This window comes from Lytechinus variegatus, chromosome 5 (genome assembly GCF_018143015.1).
Source record: "Lytechinus variegatus isolate NC3 chromosome 5, Lvar_3.0, whole genome shotgun sequence".
NCBI classification, from domain to species: Eukaryota; Metazoa; Echinodermata; class Echinoidea; order Temnopleuroida; family Toxopneustidae; genus Lytechinus; species Lytechinus variegatus.
In genome coordinates this window covers 15,292,983-15,315,615 of record NC_054744.1, presented here as the reverse complement: position 1 = coordinate 15,315,615, position 22,633 = coordinate 15,292,983, and the positions used below count along the sequence as shown (strand labels likewise).

The following is a 22,633-nucleotide window of genomic DNA, read 5'->3' as shown; positions in this document are numbered from 1 at the left end:
AGCAGCCGATTGGGGAAATTGTGGCTAAAAAACCCCTCCCCTGTTAGCAGCAGTAGTAGTAGTAGTAATAGTACAAATAGTAGTTGTCGTGTTGGCAGTAGTAGTATCCCGGAGTAGTATATTAATATTAGTGTTTTTATTCTTCTTACTAACATTAATATCATCATTATTGTTGTTGTATATATATATATATAAATGTGTGAAGCTATACATGTACAACAGCTTTGGCAACTCTTTTATTTAAATATTGTAAAGAAATGGATGAAGAGAACAATGGTTCAAAACCCACCTTCACCCGACAAAGGTAATTGGTATAGTGTCGAAAATCTGTCTTTCTGACGGTCAATCGGATCTCGGTCGGCCTAGCCACTAGCCCGTCTCTGTGGTCTAGTGGTTAAGGCACCGGCGTTCAAAGCTGGGGGCCCGGGTTCGATTCCGGGCAGAGACATTTTTTCGGCATAACCAATTTTTCCAAAGGGTAGATAGCTCTGGGGAACCTTGATTTAAGCTACGTCTACCATTGTTCTCTTCATCCATATCTTTACTATATATATATATATATATATATAATATATATATTTATATATATATATAATTGGTGAGAAAATTTTACGCTCTTGGAAAAAACAACAAAAAACTTTTTTTTTCAATTTTTATGTGTCTTGTAAATTACACCTTATGCACTACGCACGCGCAAATATATATCCTCAAGTCGCTTGCTATTGCTGTCAAGTTCCATCGCGAAAAGGGAGAAATAACATTTATTTAGACCAATATTTCGTGATATTTTTACTCAGTATTGAAGCAAGATGTCTGGAAGTAGAAGGCGGAGGTACCGTGATGATGATGAAGGTGAGGTTTTTATCTAAATAATGTTATGAATGTTCCGGCCATTGTTGTGTCGGTGCGTTTGTTCACGAGTCCCGTGTTGTAAAAAAAATTGTGTGTGTCCCATTTGTGCATGTTGGTGTTAGACTCATTCATTAGCGTTGCCTTTGTCGGGCGAAAAATATACCTAACTTTACAAACGAAAGAAGATGAAGAAGCCGAGAAAAGGGAGATGGAAGAAATTCGAAGAAAAATAAATTGGGTTAATGAGAAGAAAAAAAGATGTAGAAGCCTAAACTGAATATTGAAATTGAAGAAATACGAACATGACGAAGAAAGCAATTCAACAACAATTATCGCAAATAGGCCTAGATTTACGCTGCATAAAATCATGGGGTAACAAAGGGGGCAATAGCACCGCTATTGTTAGGATGCAACGATGCAAATGCTAGCAGCTGATAATATATACAGTCTACGATTTCCATAGCGCATCAAAATACAATGGACGCCTGCAGCCAACATTGCTTCAAGTAAACGGCTCGTCATATTTTTTCCAGAGGCAGAGTTTGACAGCATCACTTTTCTTCTTGATTATTTATGGGTGGCAAAGTCCACCCCAACAAAAAGTTGATTTGAATAAAAAGAGATAAATCAAACGAGCATAACGCTGAAAATTTCATCATAATCGGATGTATAAGAAAGTCATGACATATAAAAGTTTTCCTTAATTTCACAAAATGGTTATATGCACATTCTGGTTGGTATGCAAATGAGGAGATTAATGATGCATGCACTCACTATTTCTTTTGTATTTTATAATATGAAATAATAGAAATAATATGAAAAAATAGAAATGCCCAATTCCCAAATAAGTAATAATTCAATAATAAGTGAAGAGGTACATGTATTCCTCAAATACAAAAAGGTAGCATTTGAAAAGAGCCCCCAAAATGCAAAAAGTAGCTCCCGAAAGGTAAAAATGGAGCCCCCAAAATTTTACCAAAAATTAAACATGGAGCCCCCCCAAAAAAAAAATTACTTTTGTCCCTGGTGTGTCTATATGTAGATCAAAAAAAAGTCAACACAACCTGGAAACAATATAATTAGTTTAATATCTTTAATATCTGCCGTGGAGGAGCCGTGGTGTAGTGATTCTGACTCTCGCCTTGTAAACAGAGGGTCGTGTGTTCGAAGCCCACCGCGGTCTGGCGTCCTTTGGCAAGGCGTTAATCCACACTTTGCCACTCTCGACCCGGGTGCTAAATGGGTACCCGGTAGGATGTGAAAGTCATTGTAGCTTGTCCAGTATTGTGTGCACCTCACAGGCGACTGACTGGAATACTCCCCAGGGAGTGGAGGATGTGCACACATTGTGTGCGGGAATGACTGATTGAATCCGATGACCGGGGTAATAATATATCTGTAAAGCGCTTAGAAACGTCGTTCCGATGGATTAAGCGCTATATAAAAGCGGATTATTATTATTTCAATCTTTCAATGATGGAACAATTTGTATTTTAACACAAATCAATATGCATACCGAAATATAATAACAGCAACAGGGTTTACACAAAAGATGTCACAAGATGTACATGTACAAAGTGAAAGTAACTTACATGTAGTGGTTGTGGCTGCAGAATTACTATTTTAGGAGTTTTATTTATTTTTAATGCTTTTCTTTATTTTATGGTCACCAAAGAAGCTTTTGGTGGCCACCTATCAAAATAAGTTTACATGTATGTGGAGCCCTGCGTTAAAGACAGAATATGTTAGCAAAGCAGCACTCACACTGAAAGGTTATTCTTTTACTATGAGGATAGGAAAGGGACGGACAAAGAAAAAGGTGAAAATGACAGAAGGAAGCAAGAAAGTGAAGTTGATGAAAAACAAGAAGATGATAAATCACACACGTAGGTGCTTGCAAGTTGGTGTTGCAGTATGTATCTGGTCTACGCAACATACAAAACAGTAGGCCTAAAAGAATAAAGTCTTAAAAATCACTATTGTAACCAAAAAAAATACGTAATTCCATTCCTTTATGATTTTTTTTATATTACATTCTTCAAGATTATTATTCTTTTGTTTACACCAGAGGCAGAGCTTTCAAGAAATTGTAATTTTCAGCATGTACATGTAGCCCACAACTTCGGAGTTGGGATGATTTTATTTCCATTCATGAAAATATACAATACTCCCCTTTTTGTGACAGATGATGAACCTACATGTAATCAAGAAAAAAAATCAGCCAAATTTTAAAAGTACTTTTTCACTTGAGAAGCAATCTTAGATTCTGACATAATCTCTAACCAGTCAATGTCAAACTTTGTTTGAAAATGTAACAAGTCTCTTTTATTATTATGTTTTGCTTTATGAATGCTAAGATGTGGTTGTTGTTTTTAAAAAAATTGTATATTTTTGTAATTTTAGATGGGGGAAATTTTTTGAAATGAAATATATCTGCAAATAGAATTTGATGTAAAAAGGCCAGATTTGTCATAACTTTATTATTAGTCCAAATTTGCTCTGAATTATTGTTGAGGTTATTCTTTGATTTTTCTGCTCTATAGCTAACTTATTCCATGATCCACTGGTTTTCTTTTTTCTGAGGTTTTAAATGTCATATACATGTACACTAGTAATATTAGCATAGAGATATCATCACAAAATTATATTTTATTTTTGTTATTGATCAGATATGGATACTGGCCATAGGTCAAAACGACGAAGGCCAGACAATGCACAGATTGAAGAAAGATTGGAATCTTTGATCACCAGAGTTGGAGAGAAGGTAACTGAATAAATGAATGTATATATGTATATATATATATACATGTATATATATAGACAAATAACAAAATATGCTGAAGATAAAAGGTAATGCTTTCAATGCCAATATAGTTTTTATTTACTCGAATTTTCGACGGACCTCCGTCTTCTTCAGGAGTATATACATATATTGGAGTATATAGGAGTATATATATAGTATATATAGTATATATATATATAGTATATATATATATACAGTGCGTCCCAAAAAAAACTATACACTTTTGAAATGGCTGCCAAATAAAAAGTATATCACTTTGGGAGAAAAGACTTTTATATATGGAAAGCCAATAAAGTCATCTTTCAAATGACACCAAAATGTTGGAAAACTATTCATGCTTGAGTGAGCACTACCCACTAAAACAAAGGGTATGAAAATTAGGGTGGGCAGGAATTGGCCTTTCGGTTTCTTTCAGTTTTTGTGAGGCGAGTCCCTTGGAACTTGCAAACTTGAGGGTGTTGTGATGAATTAATGGTCATTCATTATCAATTTAAATTGTTAGAGCAAATTTCATGAATTATCAAACTGAAATTCCATGCATGAGTGAGCATCAATTACAATCTTTAGTGCAGCATTTTAACTTTACAATGTGGGTCTCAGCAGTGTGTTTATTGGAGTCGGGAGAATAGGGGTAATATTGTACTTCAGTGGGTGAAGTAAGCTTATGGTAAAAGGGTCAACAGAACGTTCAGACTCCCTCCTACAGGTCCGTCCCTCCCCCTCCTGTTGAGATTGAGACTGATTGCAATTACATGTATGAATTAAGTGCAAAGCAGACTGTCAATTTGATAATAAATTCTGAAAATGTACCTATCGATCATTCAATCAACAATCTGATAGTTACTCAACTCAATCAATGTGATCAATCAAATATTCACCTTTTCAATAAATTATCAATAAAACATTCAGCTTTTTCAATAAATCATTTCATAAATCATCATAATTAGTCAAGTTTTTAATAATCATTCAATGGAAGTCACTTGGCATCTCAGTACTAACTCCATGAGAAAGAAAGTGGTGGAGGGCGGAGGTGAGTACATGACATGTAATTTGTAAAAGAAAAGTCTTGCCCTATCTCACCCCTTGCATGTAACAGGTACCATCACATTACTCTGACTCTTACAAGCACACTTGCTAAGATCCACATAATAAACTAAAAATGCTACACTGAAATTACTATTCCTGTTTACTCATGCATTACATTTCAATTTAGTACCTCATGAAATTTGCTTAAGAAACCAAAACTGATCTCAATTCATCAGTAATTTAGCATAACACCCTTAACTTTGCAAGTTCCAAAGGACTCACCTCAAAAAAAAAAAAAAAGCTGGAAGGCTAATTCCTGCTCACCCCAGCAAAGGCTAGTTTCACAGGAGGGGTGAAGGGGGTAGAGAGAGAGGGGGGGGGGTTAAGTGTTCTGTTGACCCATTACCCATCAACGTACTTCCCCCACCTAAGTCCTATCCCTATTCTGACTTCCATGAACACATTGCTGAGATCCATTTGAAAAAGCGAAAAATTGTATTTCATGTTCACTCATGCATTAAATTTCAATTTATCCTTAAAATTTGCTATAAAAAACCTAAATTGATGATGATGATCATTGATTTAGCAAAACACCCTCAACTTTGCAAGTTCCAAGGGACTCGCCTATCAAAAACTGAAAGAAACTGGCAGGCTAATTCCTGCCCACCCTAATTTTCATACCCTTTGTTTAAGTGGGCAGTGCTCGCTCAAGCATGAATAGTTTTCCAAAATTTTGGTGTCATTTGAAAGATTACTTTATTGGCTTTCCATATATGTAAGTATTTCCCCACAAAGTGATATACTTTTGATTTGGCAGCCATTTCAAAAGTGTATAGTTTTTTTTGGGACACACTGTATAGTATATATATATATAGTATATATAGTATATATAGGAGTATATATAGGAGTATATATATATGAGTATATATATATATGTATATATATACATTTTATATACTCCTGAAGAAGACGGAGGTCCGTCGAAAATTCGAGTAAATAAAAACTATATTGGCATTGAAAGCATTACCTTTTATCTTCAGCATATTTTGTTACTTGTCTATTAGAGAAGCCAATACGTGAAACTTTAAGATATATATATATATATATATATATACATGCACACACAACAGAGCTGATATGTTTTGCATTCTTTGTTAAAAGGACTCAACGAAAATAACTAAAAATAACAAATACATGTAATGTTATATTGTTAATTCCTTGATTGATTTCCCTCAATACTGAGTGAATAAAAGTAGAGAATTCAGTACAAGCATATCTTTCTCTCCCTTTTTTTTGTTATGCTACTGTGCAAATTAATGATTCGCCCAACTTTCTTTTCTTGTAATGTAATGCTCTTTCGTTGTTTCAAAGATCTTCAAGAAAGTGTACTCACATTTATAGGAAATTATAGCAAAAATGAACCTTTTGTGATTTTTTTGTAGAGTACTTCATCGCTTGAGAGTAATTTGGAGGGACTTTCAGGGGTGTTAGAGGCCGATCTACCCAACTACAAAGCAAAGATTATCAAAATCTTGTGCGAATGGTAAGATTTTTTTAGTTTTGTGTACATGCCTCAACATGATATGAACATATTCTGGCTCACAATATCTTCTCTCTGAAATTACAGTCAAGACCAAATCATTTGGGGATCGGGCTTTCCAAAAAGCTGCACAAGCACAATGGAATTCTTTACCACCGACATTACGAAATTCAAAGTACAATTAAAAACCCACCTCTTTTAGAATGTTTTACTTAGTCACATGTAGGTTCATTCCATGTTTATTATTCTTTGATGTTATGTATAATTATTTGATGTCTAATTTTAAAATTTAAAATTCTTACCACATTTCTCGCTTTCTTCACGCATAGAGACCTGTAGGTGTTATGCATATTAAGAACTGTACTAATATTATTATTTTTATATTTTGTGGAGAAAGTAGACTTACACAAAGCCTTTGCATATCCTATGACCAATGCAAAATTAATTCCATTTCGATTGTTACTGTGATATCATTTTATGGGTAATTAAAGAATCTAAAGTTCATTCCTATTTTATGTTTTGTATCTTCTCCCTTGTGAACACTGAACAAGTATTAATTTTAAACAGTGTATTAACAAATTTTATACCTTCATGTAAAGATGTGAATGTTTGATACTTGATAAATTCTATGTTTCTTTTATCTTGATGAATAAAAATCATGCAATACATTTGTACGTAAGGGGGTTTTACATGTATATGGATTTTTTTTAGTTTTACCTATTTTTATGTGCTTTTTTTCTATTTAGCGCTGTTGCACTTCCAGAGAAGATCACTGTCTACACCACACTCGTGGGTCTTCTAAATGCCAAAAACTTCAGCTTTGGTGATGATGTAAGTGAAAAGGGCAAAAAACTATTTGACATCCATTGTGAACTAGATTAGATATCATTCAATCTTTTCATGCTAAACTCTATTTTTATTTGCCACCAGTTATTGTACCCAATTTATTGATATTTGATGCGAGACACCAATGCTATGCAATATTCTCATAGTGTCAAGATTGTGTTACATTTCCTTAACTTGATATTGTCAAAACTTATTACTCAACAATAAAAGGCAGTCTTTTTTTTTAAACACGGTGAACTTCTAGTAAAATAGCGACTCACATACTAAATTGCTTGTTTTCATTCAGACATGCACACTGTGCTAGAGTTAAGGGTAATTAATGGGGCATCCTGTATACATTACGTTAGTGGAGGGAACTGTTCTGAGGTCCATATTATAAAAAGGTCAATCAGAAACATTTTTGCTGACATCACACTCCCTATATACCACCTGCATAAAATAGTTTAAAATGCCCTGTAAACAACTTTTTGTTGGTGTCGGAGAAAAACTACGGTAGAAAGTATATTCAGTCTGTTTCCTATGTAGTTTGTTGATGTTTTGTTTAACTTTTCCCCCTTTATTTTGTCTTTGAAAAACATGTATAGTTTATTGAAGTGCTGGGAAAGAGCATGAAAGACTTCATGAAGAACAACGAATGGAGTAAAGCAAGGTTTGTTGTGCGCTTCTTTGCTGATCTTGTAAACTGCCATGTCATAGATGTGGCCTCACTCCTTTCGCTCTATGAGAACTTTATGGCAGTCACCGAGGAGCCAGACATCCCTCAAGTGCGCTCTGATTGGTTTGTCTACTCTATCTTGAGCAGTTTACCATGGGTGAGTTATATTCCAGGGAGAAATCAGTATGAACCTTGCTGTCTCCTTTCATAGAAAAGGCATTCGGTTTGGATAGATGAGCTTGAAAAAGAGATAGATGCTGAAGAGATCCTATAATGATATGTTATGTGTCTTTCCATGTATGTTAAATGATTTGATTCGAACTTCCATTTCAAAACTTCATTGCTTATTAGCATATAAAATCTACCAATAAATTCTATACTTTTTTATTGAACCCAACCTTGGTTTCTTTCTCCTTTATTGATTTTAACTCTTGATACTAGACAAGCATGTCTCAAAGAGTATGATCAATAGGTGCTTGTATATCTACATGTAGATATATCCAGGTGGCCTGCTTATGTCTTCAATATCTTTTTGTTTTAAATGAAATGGTGATTCTTATCTTTATTTATTCTTTGGTACTTGCCGCATCCATACCATATACTAAATTTTATTTTAACGATTATTTCATCTTGGGTGTGCACGTTTTAACAAGCCTTTTTATGGCTTTTTTTTGCATGCCCCATTTCCATTCATTATTTTGTTCATCTATATTTTATAAATATGTGCCAACCATTATTTTATCATTACCACTATTTGCTCCGGTTATGTTCTGTTAATACTTTGTTTTTGTTGTGATTTGTATTTTCTTTGTAAATAAAATTTTGTTCTCATTGTTTTCTTTTTAATGAATTTGGAAATAGGTACTTGAATTGAATTGTTTTGTACCTATCTGGACTCATAAACATTACCAAACAAGAAACCTATCAAAATTTTGAAAATTGTCAGGGCTGAAAATAATCCAAGGACATCAAATGAAATGATACGACTGTGGATGCCCTTTTGATTGGCTCATTGGCAATGTTGTTCCCTTCCCCCCCCCCATTTGTGCTGTAATGTAGAATTGTACCCTATGGAAGTTGCCTTGTGCTAAGAATATCAAAATTTTATGCCTGGGTTATTACTTACATTTTGATTTAAGGTTGGATGTTCATTGGATGAGAAGAAAGGAGAAGAACTCAGCAAACTAATGAAGTCCATTGAAGGCTATTTAGGTAAAAGGAAAAAGGATCACGTTCCTTTCCTCCGGGTTTGGCATGGCGAGAATCCACACGAACAACAAGATGTAAGTTATGAGTACATGTACCTTGTATTTGATTGGGATTCAACAACAAAATGTATGTTAAAAATCATCATAATCCAAATAGTTGACACAAGAGGAGTGCTTTATCAGTAACTACAGTTTTTTAAGTGGTGCTGCCACATTCCTGCGAATTTCAAGGTCTAAATTAGACCAAGTAAAATGTTGGAAAACATTGAAAATAGACCATTGTTGAGTGCATTCGACCATCTAAATGGTGTTCGTGCATCTTTGATAGTGGTAGTAGAAAATGTCAGAAATATATGAATAAAGCCCCAGAAGAGATGGTCATTCCTGTCTCGTATCCCTATAATTATCTCCTCAAAATGGTATTCTATATATGCTTTCAATGAACATGAATTTTCAATACTGTCTTTTCTTGTGGAAGGGAACCCCCTCCTCTACCCACCCCCAGGAGATTGGTTGCTGTGCTTTCTCACATCTGTATCTTATGAATCATACTTGTGAATGGTTTGCAAGCATCCACATAACTCACAATCTTCTGTTTTCTCAGTATTTGGACAGTCTATGGCAGCAGGTCAGTAAACTCCGCAGGGACCAGTGGCTTGAGAAGATCATCATGCGCCCCTACATGGCCTTCCACTCCATCCTGTCGGAATCATCAGTGCACAACTTGCCCCCCTTCACACCCCCTCCTCACATCCCAGACCTGACATATCCCATCCCCAAGGTGGTCTTCAGGATGTTTGATCCAACAGATGCTCCAGATGTAAGCATTACACTTTGGCTCTTTTTTACATTGTATTGACATCTGTGTTCGTACATGTAAATCTTTCAATTATTTTGTCCAATCATTGAATGAAAGGATTTTGTCTCACTTTTGGGGGGTCTATTCCTATTATGTCTACACAAAAATCATGGCACTTTGTATTTAGATAATCTAAAGTCACTTGTTTAGAAAATTTTTAGAACTGGACCCAAATTTTGTGGATGAATTTGTTATTTTTGTTGCAAACAAGCACACTTACATTACTCAGAAGTAGCACAAACCAGATCAACTCCATGCTCATGCTCAAAGCTTTAGAAGTTCACCTCAAACTTACCAGCAAGAAAATCACACTAGATTGGTAAATTTCAAGAACTACAAGAAGAAGAATATAACTTTTAGCAACCAAAGCATTCCATGCAGTGTGCTTTCTAGGGCCCGTCTTATAAAGAGTTGTGTTTGATCCGATCAATCGCAACTATGGAAAGCCAGCAAAGTCAACATATAAAATGCATGTTTGTTCAAATTTTTCTCTAGATATGAATGTACATCCATAAATTAATTGATTTCTTGACAATTTGGTGTGTTCTCCTTTGTTTTCAAAGGACATTTTGCAAATTTCCCATAGAAAAAATTATGACTCTGATGGATTTCCATAGAGTTGTGATTGATTGGATTCATTGTAACTCTTTTTAAGACAGGGCCCTGATCTTCTATCATGTCTAAGAGGAATTCTTGATATTTGTTTATACATCCTATGCCTTGTAATACAGGGACCACCTCTGCCAGGTGCACTTTCCATCGAGCGATACTTAGTGGAGGATCAGATCAGTTCACTCATTACCACTTACTACAAAGATAGGAAAGAATGGTAAGTCGCAAGCTACTGTTATAAGCTACTAAAATGAATCCTGTGATTGGCCAAGAAGAAGTTTGTCAAGATTTTTTATATTTGATAGTTATTTATGATACAAATTTTAATGAGAAATTGCCCAAGATAGAGTTTTTTCTCAACACCAACAGGGCTGCCAACCAGTACTGATTTTCGGTATTTAGTATTGAAAAATGAGAAGAATGCTGAGGGTTTCATGCAAAATACTGATTTCTGAAGTTTCAGTCTTATGTGTTGTGCTATGGTATTTCTTTGAAAATACTGATTTCCTCACCAAAATACTGATTTTCAGCATTTAAAATACTGAAATGTTCGTGTTCAGGTTGGCAGCTCTGCACCAAGTGTACATGTGCAAGTTGTCCAAGCTTATTTACAGTTAAGGAATATGAAAAGAATTGGCTTGAAAAGTAATCACATATTGTCTTGAATATTCTACATTGCATGAACAGATTTGTGTGAGATTTTTCTTTCACTTATGATTTTTTTTAACAAAATAGTTAATATTTGAATTAATTGATGAGCTAATGAATAAAGAAATAAATACGATCAATCAATCAATGTAATTTGTTTATTATGCCAGTGCTGCTCAGTTGTTGAACTACCATGCCAAGAAGCAAGTACCTCTGAATTATGTCATTGTGGAGGTGATGTTTGGCCAACTCTTCAACCTCCCTCAGTCTCCACGGATCCATGTGTTCTACATGTCTCTCTTCCTGGAGCTATGCAAGCTCCAGCCTGGATCCCTTCCACAAGTTGTATCCTTTTCTGAAAACAGTAATTCAGGAGTTGTGACATTTGCATCGATGGCATTTGATTTGATTGAAAATCGGCTGATAAATCTACTGTAGCTTTAAAGGCTTTCGGATCCTCCTATTTAAGACCTAGCCATAGTCTTCAAGTTAATTTGAACTAGAAACCATATCACAACCAAACTACATGTATGGCCCCTTTTCAGAGTAGAAATAAAACAGGAACAGTCACAACTCATTTCATTTTATTCATTTTTGCTTTGAATGAGAAATAAATTTTATTGAACAAATATGTTTAAGATTGAGGGTTTATTTTATCATTCAGTTTAATAATTCAAGAATTGCTCATCAGTTGTCAACAAAACTTCATGTATTCCTATCACAAAATTCATTGCTCTGGGGCTTAAGGAGACTCGGTCTCCATTCTTATGATCTTTTCATAGGTGTAAGCTATTATCGAGGCTAAATTCTTAATAATTCTATAAAGTGTGATATGTATTGGAATAGTCCATTCCTTAATTCAGTTCTGCTCACCGCCTAGCTTGCTCAAGCCTCTGAGATGCTCTATGAGAGATTGGAGCACATGAACCTCCATTCTTCAGATAGATTTGTGAACTGGTTTGCACATCATCTCAGTAACTTCCAGTTCAGATGGAGTTGGGAAGAGTGGTAAGACGTATGATTTATGAATAAGATGTAAAATAAAGAAATTTATGGCATATCAATGTTTCAGTTATTTCATTTTCATGAAACAGTTTTATGCTCATACTGGAAAGTTATCAAATGAGGATCTGATGATGTCACACAGGTAGATATCGTCGGCGGTCATCTGAACCGTCGTATCACACATACGACGGTGAAAACCCATTTCAGAGAAAATCGACTTCAAAGTTGACTATAATTTTCACACTTAGTTTCTCCAGCCTTATGACATATTCATTGCTAGAAAAATGCATGGTTGGAAAGACAAAGACAATTGCTTGACATTGGCATCCTTATTTTTACACAAAACCAAGGATTATAGAAAATATCGCAAAAGAGCTCTGTGCTTGTAATTTCAGTTTGAGCGTTTTAGATTTCCCCTGTACAAAAATGCCAAAGGGAATACAAGAACCCTGACCGCGATTTCAATGCGCGCAGTCAGTCAAAACGTCTTATCGCTTTTCACGTGCAAAGTCAATGCAGTGCAGATGGCCGATATAACAGTTTGGCTGACCGCGCGCATTGAAATCGCGGTCAGTCAAACTGTTGTATCGTTCTGCGACAGTACATGTTTCCAAATGGGATTTGTGCATTTTATTAAAAATTTGTTGACATTGCCGTGAAAATCCCCTAATATCTCAGAAACTAAAACAAATTGCTGCCTAGAAATTCAGTTATGAATAGAATATGACTTGTACATTCATTTTTTGAAAAATCTCAAATCGATTAAAAAAAAAAATGACTTGGACGGTTCGGATGTACGCCGGCGTGATGTGATATTACCCAAGGCTCCTTTGAACCAAGTGTGATCAAAATTGAAGCAGAAATGAACAAATTAGAACAAATAAGTCGGAAAAAAAGACCTTGAAAAAAGGATGGTCATGACCTCATATCATTTACCTTTTGACGCCTAAGATGACCTTTGATGCCATCATCCTCATGGATACACGTGGTATTACCAAGGATCCTTTGAACCAAGTGTGATCAAAATTGATGCAGAAATAAAGAAATGAGAGCAAGTTAAAAAAAAAAAATATTGAAAAAGGATGGTTATGACCTCATATCATTTACCATTTGATGCCCAAGATGATCTTTGACCCCATCATCCTCACAACACACATGTGGTATTACCCAAGGATCATATATACCAAGTGTACACATAATTGATATAGAAATAAAGAATGAGAGCAGTTTGAACAAAAACTTAGACTTTTTGACCCCTAGATGACCTTTGACGCCATCATCATCATGGAAGCCCATGTGATATTAACTAAGGATCATATTCACCAAGTCTGAACATAATTAATGCAGAAATAAAGAAATGAGGGCAAGTCGAACAAAAACTAACATTTTTGTAACAGACTAATAGACCAACTAGCTTACAGGAAGAGTGGCTACTAGGTCTCTATCGAACCTTGTTCAGGCGAGACAAAAATGAATAAATAAATACATAGAAATGTAATCAGTAATCTATTTTGAATGTTGATAAAAGATCTACTTCTATTTCTTGTTGCCTCCTCTCATAATTATTCATGATACATTTATTTCTATATTTTAGGACTGATTGTCTGAATGTTGATGTTGATCTGCCAAAGCCTAAGTTTGTGATTGAGGTGCTAGCTAAATGTCTGAGGTAAGTAGAGATTTTTATAGGTCTTGTTCAATCCAATATAAGATAGAAGAAAGGATCATGATGATGAATAATAAATGTAACAACTGATAATAATGCGGAGGAGAATGATCCCTATGACAAGTTAAAAATACTTCAGAAATTTTGAGAGATCAGAGAAAAGCAGATTGAATGCAAGACAGGATGTGAAAGATAAAAGGACGATAATGGACATCCAACTTGACAGCTGATAAAAGCAATTTCAAAATACCCCATCAGAGATTTTTTACTTGAAAAAATGATGATGATGATGGTGATTATAATTATCTGTTTTTTTGAAAGCCCATTTCACTTAAAATGATATAAACTCTCTATGCACTTCAAACAGACTTTACATGTACATGTAACTACCTTAGCTTTCCTTCAGGAGCTCTTTCCAGTATTAAGTGTATTCAAGAAATAGATACCAGCAAATACTCATTTCCTACACCTGGATTGATTGTGGCAAATGTGGATTGGTGGTATTTAGGGAATATTGGATGGCCTTGAGTGGGATGCGAAGAAATATTGTACGAGCTGAAGAACAATATTGGATGAGTCGAATACAAATCCAATATTGTTCTTCAGCGAATAACAATATTTCTATTTCTGTTCCACTGTATAAAATTGGATGCATCTTGAAGTGGCCAATAAAACATCATTTAAATAAAACAGAATCCTGTTCTCAACATTCAATTTATCTATAAATCACTTGGAGATAACATTCTGATGGGTGAAGCATGTATAAAAGTGGAATATCATTGTTGTAATGTTCTTTTTTTCCAGACTGTCGTATCATCAGCGCATTGTTGAGAGTGTTCCTGAGACCTATGCTCCTTTATTACCCAACCCACCTGACCCTATTTATAAGTATGGCCAGGAAGGAGCAGGTAAGCTCACTATCATGCAAATCAATTTACATTCACACGCATTGGTGACGTTACAAAGCAAGAGTTTTTGAAGCTGTTGAACCTCATACAGTGACCTGATTTCACATTTAAAAAAAAAACCCGCCCCAGTTCAACGATTCTTTACAAATTAGATACAATTTTTTGTGTTCCACTATTTGTGAGCAGGAAGAATAAAGCCGATGAGAAAATGAACCCTTCCCCCCTCCCAAAAAAAAAAATCAGGCTTATGTCATTCTTTTGCTTTTTCCAGAGGTGCATGCGCTCCCTAGTATTATTACCTTTTGACCGTACAATCATACAATTTCAGGAAACAATACGTTTGTATGTGAACGAGCATCAGCTCATGATAGAGAAGAGTAGAGAAGGATTATGATTTTGAAAATAAAGAAAAATTACAATTTGTAACCCATCCTTTTTTCTTTGGGATTTTTATATCTTTGTTCATGTCGCTTTTTGAAGATTATATGTGGTGATTATACAGTAATGCTGTTGTCAATTTCACATTCATATACATATTCCAGACGTTCATGTGAACATACAAACATCTTCATGAAGCAACTCCTGGAATATTTTTTTGTATGTTTTCCTCAAGGGTCATTTCCATCTCAAATCTTTTCATAAAGAATTTCAACGTTGTTTAGCCCAAGAAAAATGAAGAAATGTTTATTTAAGATTTATTCTTAATAAGTTTATAGCTTTTTCCTTGTTTCAAAGACTTTGCTTACTTATGCTTTTCTGTTTGTCTTGAACGTTTGCAGACTCTCTACCAGGATACATTGTTGCACAGAACCTGACTGATATGATCAAGAAGAAAGCTTCACCTGAGGTCATCATTGAGGTTCTCAAAGACACACCTAATCCTAAAGATGTTGATGGCATGGAAGGTAAGTCTCTGGTAGTCTTGTTTGACTGTTTTAATATGTTTCTCTATCCCTCTCCATCTTTATCTTCCTCTTTCCTCCTTTGCCTTTCTGTTTCTCACTTTGTTTCTCTCTGCATCCTGCATTCCTTCCTTGTGGAGAAATTGAGACAGACAGATATATATATATATATATATACCTGAGAAAAGGAAGACAATAGACAGACTGAGCGATGGAGAATCAAGATATACAGACTTCCAGACTGACAGACTAGCAATGCTTAAAGAAGTTAATTCAATGAGCAATATATATGATATTCAATGATATTCAATGATATTCAATGAGCAATATATATGATATTTAGAATATTAGAATATTTTTAGATTCCCAACGATTCTGGAGGTTGTGCAGAATCCTCAAATCGTATTAGATGTTGCACCAAATAATACACAAAGACCCTTGATAGTTCAAAAGAAACTTTAAGCGGATTAAAACACATTTTCTACAGATTTCTGCTGACTAAGGGGATAATTATATTGTATTTGTTTTCCATGAACAGACGAGACTAGCTTCAATGCTTTGAAGATTGATGTATTCGTTCAGGTACTCCTTCATCTTGGCTCTAAATCCTTCAGTCATTCCTTCAGTGCACTTGCCAAGTAAGTTAAACCTCAGGCAATGCCTCATAGGCCATTTACTTATGCATTAAAATAAGAATTTTGTTGCTTAATACATGTATATCCAGTTTTGTCAAGGTTCGCAGTTTTCGAAAGTTTGGAAACAATTCAAGTACAGGTGAATCTGCTGATGTCGAATCTAATGGGACCATGAAAATCTGTTCAACTTACAAAGGCAAAATTTGACGTAGAAGATGAAAAATTACACAGTGTGTACATATTCTGGTCTGAAAAATTGCATCGACTGGGTTGATTATCAACTTGTAGAAGGTCAACGCTTGCAGATTTAACTGTAATTATTTGCACTTGTTTGGGAAAAATATCTGTAAGGTTACAATGGAGATGTGCCACATGAAAGCAACTTTGTGTCATTGTTTTATTTTTCCTTATTAGATTTCTACCTGTGTTGAAAGAGCTTGCAGTGAATGAGGAGAGTCAGATCTATATCTTAAGGGTTATCAAAGACATCTGGAGGAATCACTCACAGGTTGGTTACCAAAGGACTTAAAATCATGGTTAAAGGGGAAGTTCACCCTGACAAAAAGTTTATTGTAAAAATAGCTGAAAAAATAATGAAAAATATTGCCGAAGGTTTGAGAAAAATTAACCAAATAATGACAAAGTTATAAGAACTTCAATTATTTGATTTATGACGTCATATGCGAGCAGCATTCTTACATAGCGAATGGTAAAAAATCAATGAAATGTCATTTTCTCAGAAAATAAAAAATGGTTTTCACTGTACCTTTTGTATATCAATAGACAAATCATTTCACACCCGATCATGAATAGAAAACAAAATTAAGTCATCACGAACCATACAAAATTTGAAATTTATGCATTTTATATTACATAACACATGGGGCAGCTGCTCGTTTATGACGTCACAAATCCAAAACTTTGAACTCTAATAACTTTTTTACTCTTTAACGGATTTTCCTCAAACCTTCACCAATATTTTTTACTATTTTTTCTCCTATTTTTACAACAAAGTTTTCTTCAGAGTGAACTTCCCCTTTAATTGTTAGTCTGCATTATACAAAGATTCATATCTAGTATGTTCTGATGTAGTTCACAGAAACCTTATGCTGAAAAAAAGATGGAATCATTACTGAAACCCGAGAGCTCTGAAAATTCCAACACAGATATGAACAAATGGGCCTGTTTATTGCATGGGGAAAAAATGTGACTTGACAAAATTGTAATTTTTGTTGTCAATTGTAAATCTCAGTCAGTTTTACAAATTTTGCGTATCTTGTCAATGATTACAAATTCCAGAGGCTTACTACAATCTTTGCTCTTAGCCATAGCCAATCAAGTGACAGGATTTCAGTAGATTGTAACATCAGCTTATAATATGCATGTGATAATAATGATATTCAGTTCTTGTGTAATGTCTCTATGTGCTTCCAAGGGATCTTAGATATTCTTATCCTGGCAAGCCTTTTTAAGTGCACAGGCATTTCAAGGAATGAATCCTTCCAGGTACCTATTTACCTCACCTGGGTTGAGTGCAGCACAAGGTGGATCAATTTCTTGCTGAAGGAAATTGCGCCATGGTTGGAATTTGACCCCACAACCCTCTGTTTCAAGTCTGGAGACTAACCCACTGGGCCATATTGCTCCATCAGTATACATTGATAACAATTGTAATGTAACATTTCAAAGTACAGTTATTAAACAGTGATGTTTGATTATTTTATTTGCCCTACAGAGGATTGCCGTCCTAGTGGACAAGCTCCTGCGTACCCGTGTGATTACTTGTCCCGCGGTGGCTAACTGGTTGTTCTCTTCCTACATGTCATCGAGCTTCACCAGGATGTTCGTATGGGAGATCCTTCATTCTACCATCAACACCATGAACAAACACGTCAAGGCATGTGAGACAGAGCTTGAGGAGGCTAGACAGAGTGCCAAGAGACCTGATGATGTGGTGAGTTCTTGTCAAAAGACATCATTATCTGTATAAGGCATTTGTATGTTACATTGAAAGTGTGTATTTTTGGTCTGCATTATTTACCTGTGCAATATTATACAATTAATGCACATTTATGAGTGTGTTATGACGATGCAGCACACTCGAGGGTATTTACAATTATGCGAAAGCAAGAGGCGCTTGCGCCGAGTGCTTTTGCATAATATTGTGAATGCCCGAGAGTTGCTCGCATCGTCACTAACATCACGAATCTTAAAAATGTGCATTAATTGTTTTATAAAACGGGTCGGCAAAAAGAATTTTTCATGGAAATCTTGTTCAAATCCCTCCAACTTGTGTACGATCGCACAGACGAAGAGATCACAAGACTATCAATTATGACATCACAGGCGTATCTACTATGCGCGCCCAAGGAAGCGCATCAAAATCGTACCAGCCTCTTTACTGAACGCGTATCAGTTTTTACGTGCTATTGGAACTAATGCTGCACAAAAATTGCATAGGGCTGCACAAAAAATGCACAGTGCTGCACGAAAAATGCATGACTGGAAGGTTGCGCATAATTAAAGCATGAACACATGACTTGAATACGCACTCACCATTGGCTACATCCTTGAACCCGTTTAATATTAGAGTTTATATGACACCTAGATAGATCCTTGTGATTTGATTGGTTGTTTGATATCGTTCATTCAGCCCATTTTGCAATGACGTCATCAACTGGCAATTTTGGATCCATTCATCGTGCAATTTTGGATCCATACGATTTTGTCCATTGCACTCGTGCACCGAGACTGCAGGCACCAGCAGTGCGCATGTTGTAATGACGTAACAGTCAACAGACCGAACTCGCACTGCATGAGCATGTTTTGCATCGAAATTCATAAATTTCATTTGAAAAAAAGGATCAATTTTCAGGTGTCATATAAACCAAATAATGAATGTTTTTTTCATTCGTGCAATGGACAGAATACTTCATTCGGTGAAAGATAAAATAATGATCCATTCAACTCGGCTCATGATGTATTCTGTCCATTGCACTCATAAACATTAATTATTTGTTTAATATTGAATGGCCTCCAAATATGTGGAAATATACAAAATAAATAAGGTGCACAGTAAGCCATGCAATGCAATGTAATATATACTGAATGATGTCATAATGAGCTACATGTAAGTCACATCTGAATGAATATAATCATAGTGACTTTATGAGGAGAGACCCTGTTATATGATTTCATTGAATCATTTTTATCTGGGGCTACAAATGATAGTCATATTGGATGGCTTAATTTCTTACAATACAAGAATATATTTAACTTGTTAGGGGCTATATTGCACTCATCTTTGATCACTGAATTATTTGTGAAATATTCCTGTATGTCGTATTAGATATGTTATATTCTTCCCTTTTCTAATATACTCCACGCAATACTCATTATCTATGTTGGAACTTGGATATCCTTCTTGAGATGTATACTTTGAATATATTTGATAGGATATGGAGAGTGATGATGAAGATAGATATGACATCTCTAAGGCTGATAGTGAGACTAAGATTGATCTACTCCAAGAGAAACTAGAAGGAGCACAGAGTGAAGAAAAGAAACTCTTCCTCATCATATTTCAGGTAACAAATATGTACAATGAGATGATATAGTGAGGTTATTTTTAATATAGCAGTGTTATAGGTATGAATCACAGATGATAGTATGTCTTTAAAAACGAGGGCCATTAACCCGAAAAGTACATATGTAAGAAAAAATGTTGGGAATTCACTTATTTCAGGACAAAAATAGGCTTGATTGTTCACTCAAAGCATCTCTGTACATTTGCTTTTTGCCAAGTGAATACAAACAACTGCTTATGTTTGAAATGGGAATATAGTGCATTAAAGGAGCTAAGCACTTGTTGATCAAAAGACATTGACCGACAGTAGTACAGTTACATTACAACTGGGCATGGTGGCTCAATGGTAAAGTATCCGCCCCATGAACGGGCGGTCGTGCGTGGGTTAGATCCCCGTCCGAGTCATACCAAAGACTTTAATAATGCCTTCTTGTCAGGCGCTCAACGTATCTGAATGGAGGAGGGTAATAATAATAATATGTTACAATGCAGGGCATGCTGGGAGAACAGTTCATGAGAGCTAAAGTGGCTACCCTGGGTAAATGAGAATTATTTTTATTACTAGTATTGATATATCTGTTTAAATTTTTTCTTCTGATTTCAGCGTTTTGTGATGGTGTTGGGAGAGCACATGGTATCCAGTGAGAACAAGGAAGAAGATTTCCGCACACCTTGGTTCATCCATGCTATACAGAGGTTACAACAAATATTTCTTGTGGTAAGTTCATGAAGCTACAACTATTCACTTGCTAAATCTTTGTATGATTGGATGTAATAATATTTTCATTATGTCTTTTAAGCCGGATGTTGCTTAAAGCTAGAACGACCGGTGATCTTGTCTTGTGGTAAATGATAAATATTGCATATTTTCATTGGCGTTTGTTAAGCGACAAAGAAAGAATTACTCGTTGTATGTACCTCATAATTTGTTGTGTGGACAAGCCCTTGACATAACATTGTCATGCTGTATCATGGATATGATGTCATAAGCTTGTCACTAAAACGATTAAGAAAAATCCTTTTTTTTTCTTTTTTGTCGCTACTTGCTTTGTCAACAGATGTTTATAGCCAGGACACAACTCATTATTCCATGCTTGACTTTCTCGTCATTTGGTTTGTTTAGATGTTAAGATGTTTAGAGCTAGGCCACAAAAAGTACCCCATATACAGCTTCCTTTTATTTATCACCTAACTTTGCTGAGTGTAATGTGCTCTAGTAGATCATGACTTTATTTGTATAAGGTCAAAGCCACCTGCCAGTAAGGACCACAAAACAGATTGTAAAGGAGGCATATTATGTGTATGTGAACCTGTCAATGGCAGCCATGTTTATATGAGGGTCACATTTCTTGTTTCCCTTGTGTGGTCATAGTTGATAGATTTCTAAAATTCTTCACAGATGCGTCTATTCAAATGATTGGTGATCCTGTCTTTTTCTTTATTTTTTTTTACTCCTGTCAATCTTCATTAGCATTCAGTGCATCCACTCTGAATTTGTTCTTTTACTGTCTTGTCTCCTTACAGCATTACCATCAGGTCGTGAAGTACACTACAACCCTTGAGAACCTTGTTTTTACGACCGACACCGACCCAACTATTCTGGAGGTCTTTACAGCTTTCCGCTCTCTCCACTCATGATGACATCCCTGGTGCTCTCGTTGTAATTCTAGAAATGTCCTGACCCTTTATAAAGAGAGATCCTACAAACCTGAAGGTTTTCACAAGCTGCACTACCTCCAATCATGATGACAATCTCAGTGCTCTCATTTTTATTCAAGAATAGTCATAACCCTTTTCAATTTTATCAAGATAGATCCCACAAACTTGGAAGTCTTTGCAAGCTTCACTCTCTCCAGAATCTATTTGTTTCCTAAAGATCCCACAAACTTGAAGCTCTCACTCTTTCTGCCCCTGATGATAAACCAGCTATTTTCGTTTAGATCAAGAACGACCATCACCCTTTCCAATTTTCTGTCCAATTTCATATGGAGAGATTCCAAATGTTTATCTACTCTAGGGTTCCAATGAAACAAGCGTCAACAGATCATATGATGCCAATATATCTGAGAGTAAAACTGTATTTTGGGTTTCTCACAATATTGATATTTGAATTTAAACCGGTCAATGAGATTGAATTCTGAAAGTAAGACTAGCATGTCATGTTTATTTAATTTATTGTCCAAGTTCTTTTCCTTGATGGCTCACATAAACAGAGGTGACCAATTTGTGCACACTTTTTTGCCACATGTTGGTTAGTGTGATCTCAATGGAAACTTATTGTCTGACTTACAATGCAGTGGATGTGCCTTGGCGGAGCAGATTAAGATGCCTGACTAAAAAACTTTGGGCACTGCACTTCTGCACTTGAGTAAGGGGGTGATGTATTTTATCTACACTGTTTGTTCATGTTAATTTAACTTTATCCAATGGTTTCTGTTGACTTAAAAGAATAAGTACACTTGATGATGTAGCGCACAGACTGATAAATGTCAAATAATACTCCACCCTCTTAAGGTATCATTTGAACATTAAAAATTTTGAAGTATGCATTAGTGAAAGAACAGTATGATACTTATTTTTCATCAGGCAAGACCATTATGTAGTATAATTGATTTGATATATGGTTATGATGTCGCACAAACCTTAACTAAGGATATTGACTCTGTGATTTACTCCACAAGCAGCACACACGTGAATTTAGCAAAATGTGCCTTCGTGAGATGCGCATTTGATAGTGGATTTTTCTGAGAGAATAGGCTGAACCTATGAAATGCATTCAACCTATGGTTCAAGTTAACCAACCTTTGTGACATGACATGTTAAAAGGAAAGTCTTTTGAGGCATTGAAATGAAATTGCAATCAATTACATTTGAATCTTAAA

The 22,633-nt window shown here is 35.4% G+C and overlaps 1 protein-coding gene across 2 annotated transcripts; it reads left to right on the top strand.

Moving 5' to 3' along the window:
* The first annotated feature begins 684 nt into the window (after window positions 1-684).
* On the top strand, window positions 685-22,473 carry LOC121415549 (nuclear cap-binding protein subunit 1-like). Of its 2 annotated transcripts, XM_041608794.1 has the most exons (19): window positions 685-852; window positions 3,522-3,616; window positions 6,124-6,224; window positions 6,968-7,052; window positions 7,652-7,879; window positions 8,862-9,005; window positions 9,535-9,750; window positions 10,521-10,618; window positions 11,220-11,394; window positions 11,930-12,057; window positions 13,649-13,723; window positions 14,525-14,628; window positions 15,408-15,533; window positions 16,069-16,168; window positions 16,580-16,673; window positions 17,901-18,119; window positions 19,621-19,752; window positions 20,356-20,469; window positions 21,276-22,473. In XM_041608794.1, exons 1-19 carry the CDS (start codon window positions 810-812, stop codon window positions 21,387-21,389), a joined length of 2,391 nt encoding a protein of 796 aa, XP_041464728.1. In that variant the 5' UTR covers window positions 685-809; the 3' UTR covers window positions 21,390-22,473. The 2 variants fall into 2 exon arrangements, with proteins under 2 accessions (XP_041464728.1, XP_041464729.1); XM_041608795.1 differs by lacking the exon at window positions 19,621-19,752.
* Window positions 22,474-22,633: the final 160 nt, after the last annotated feature.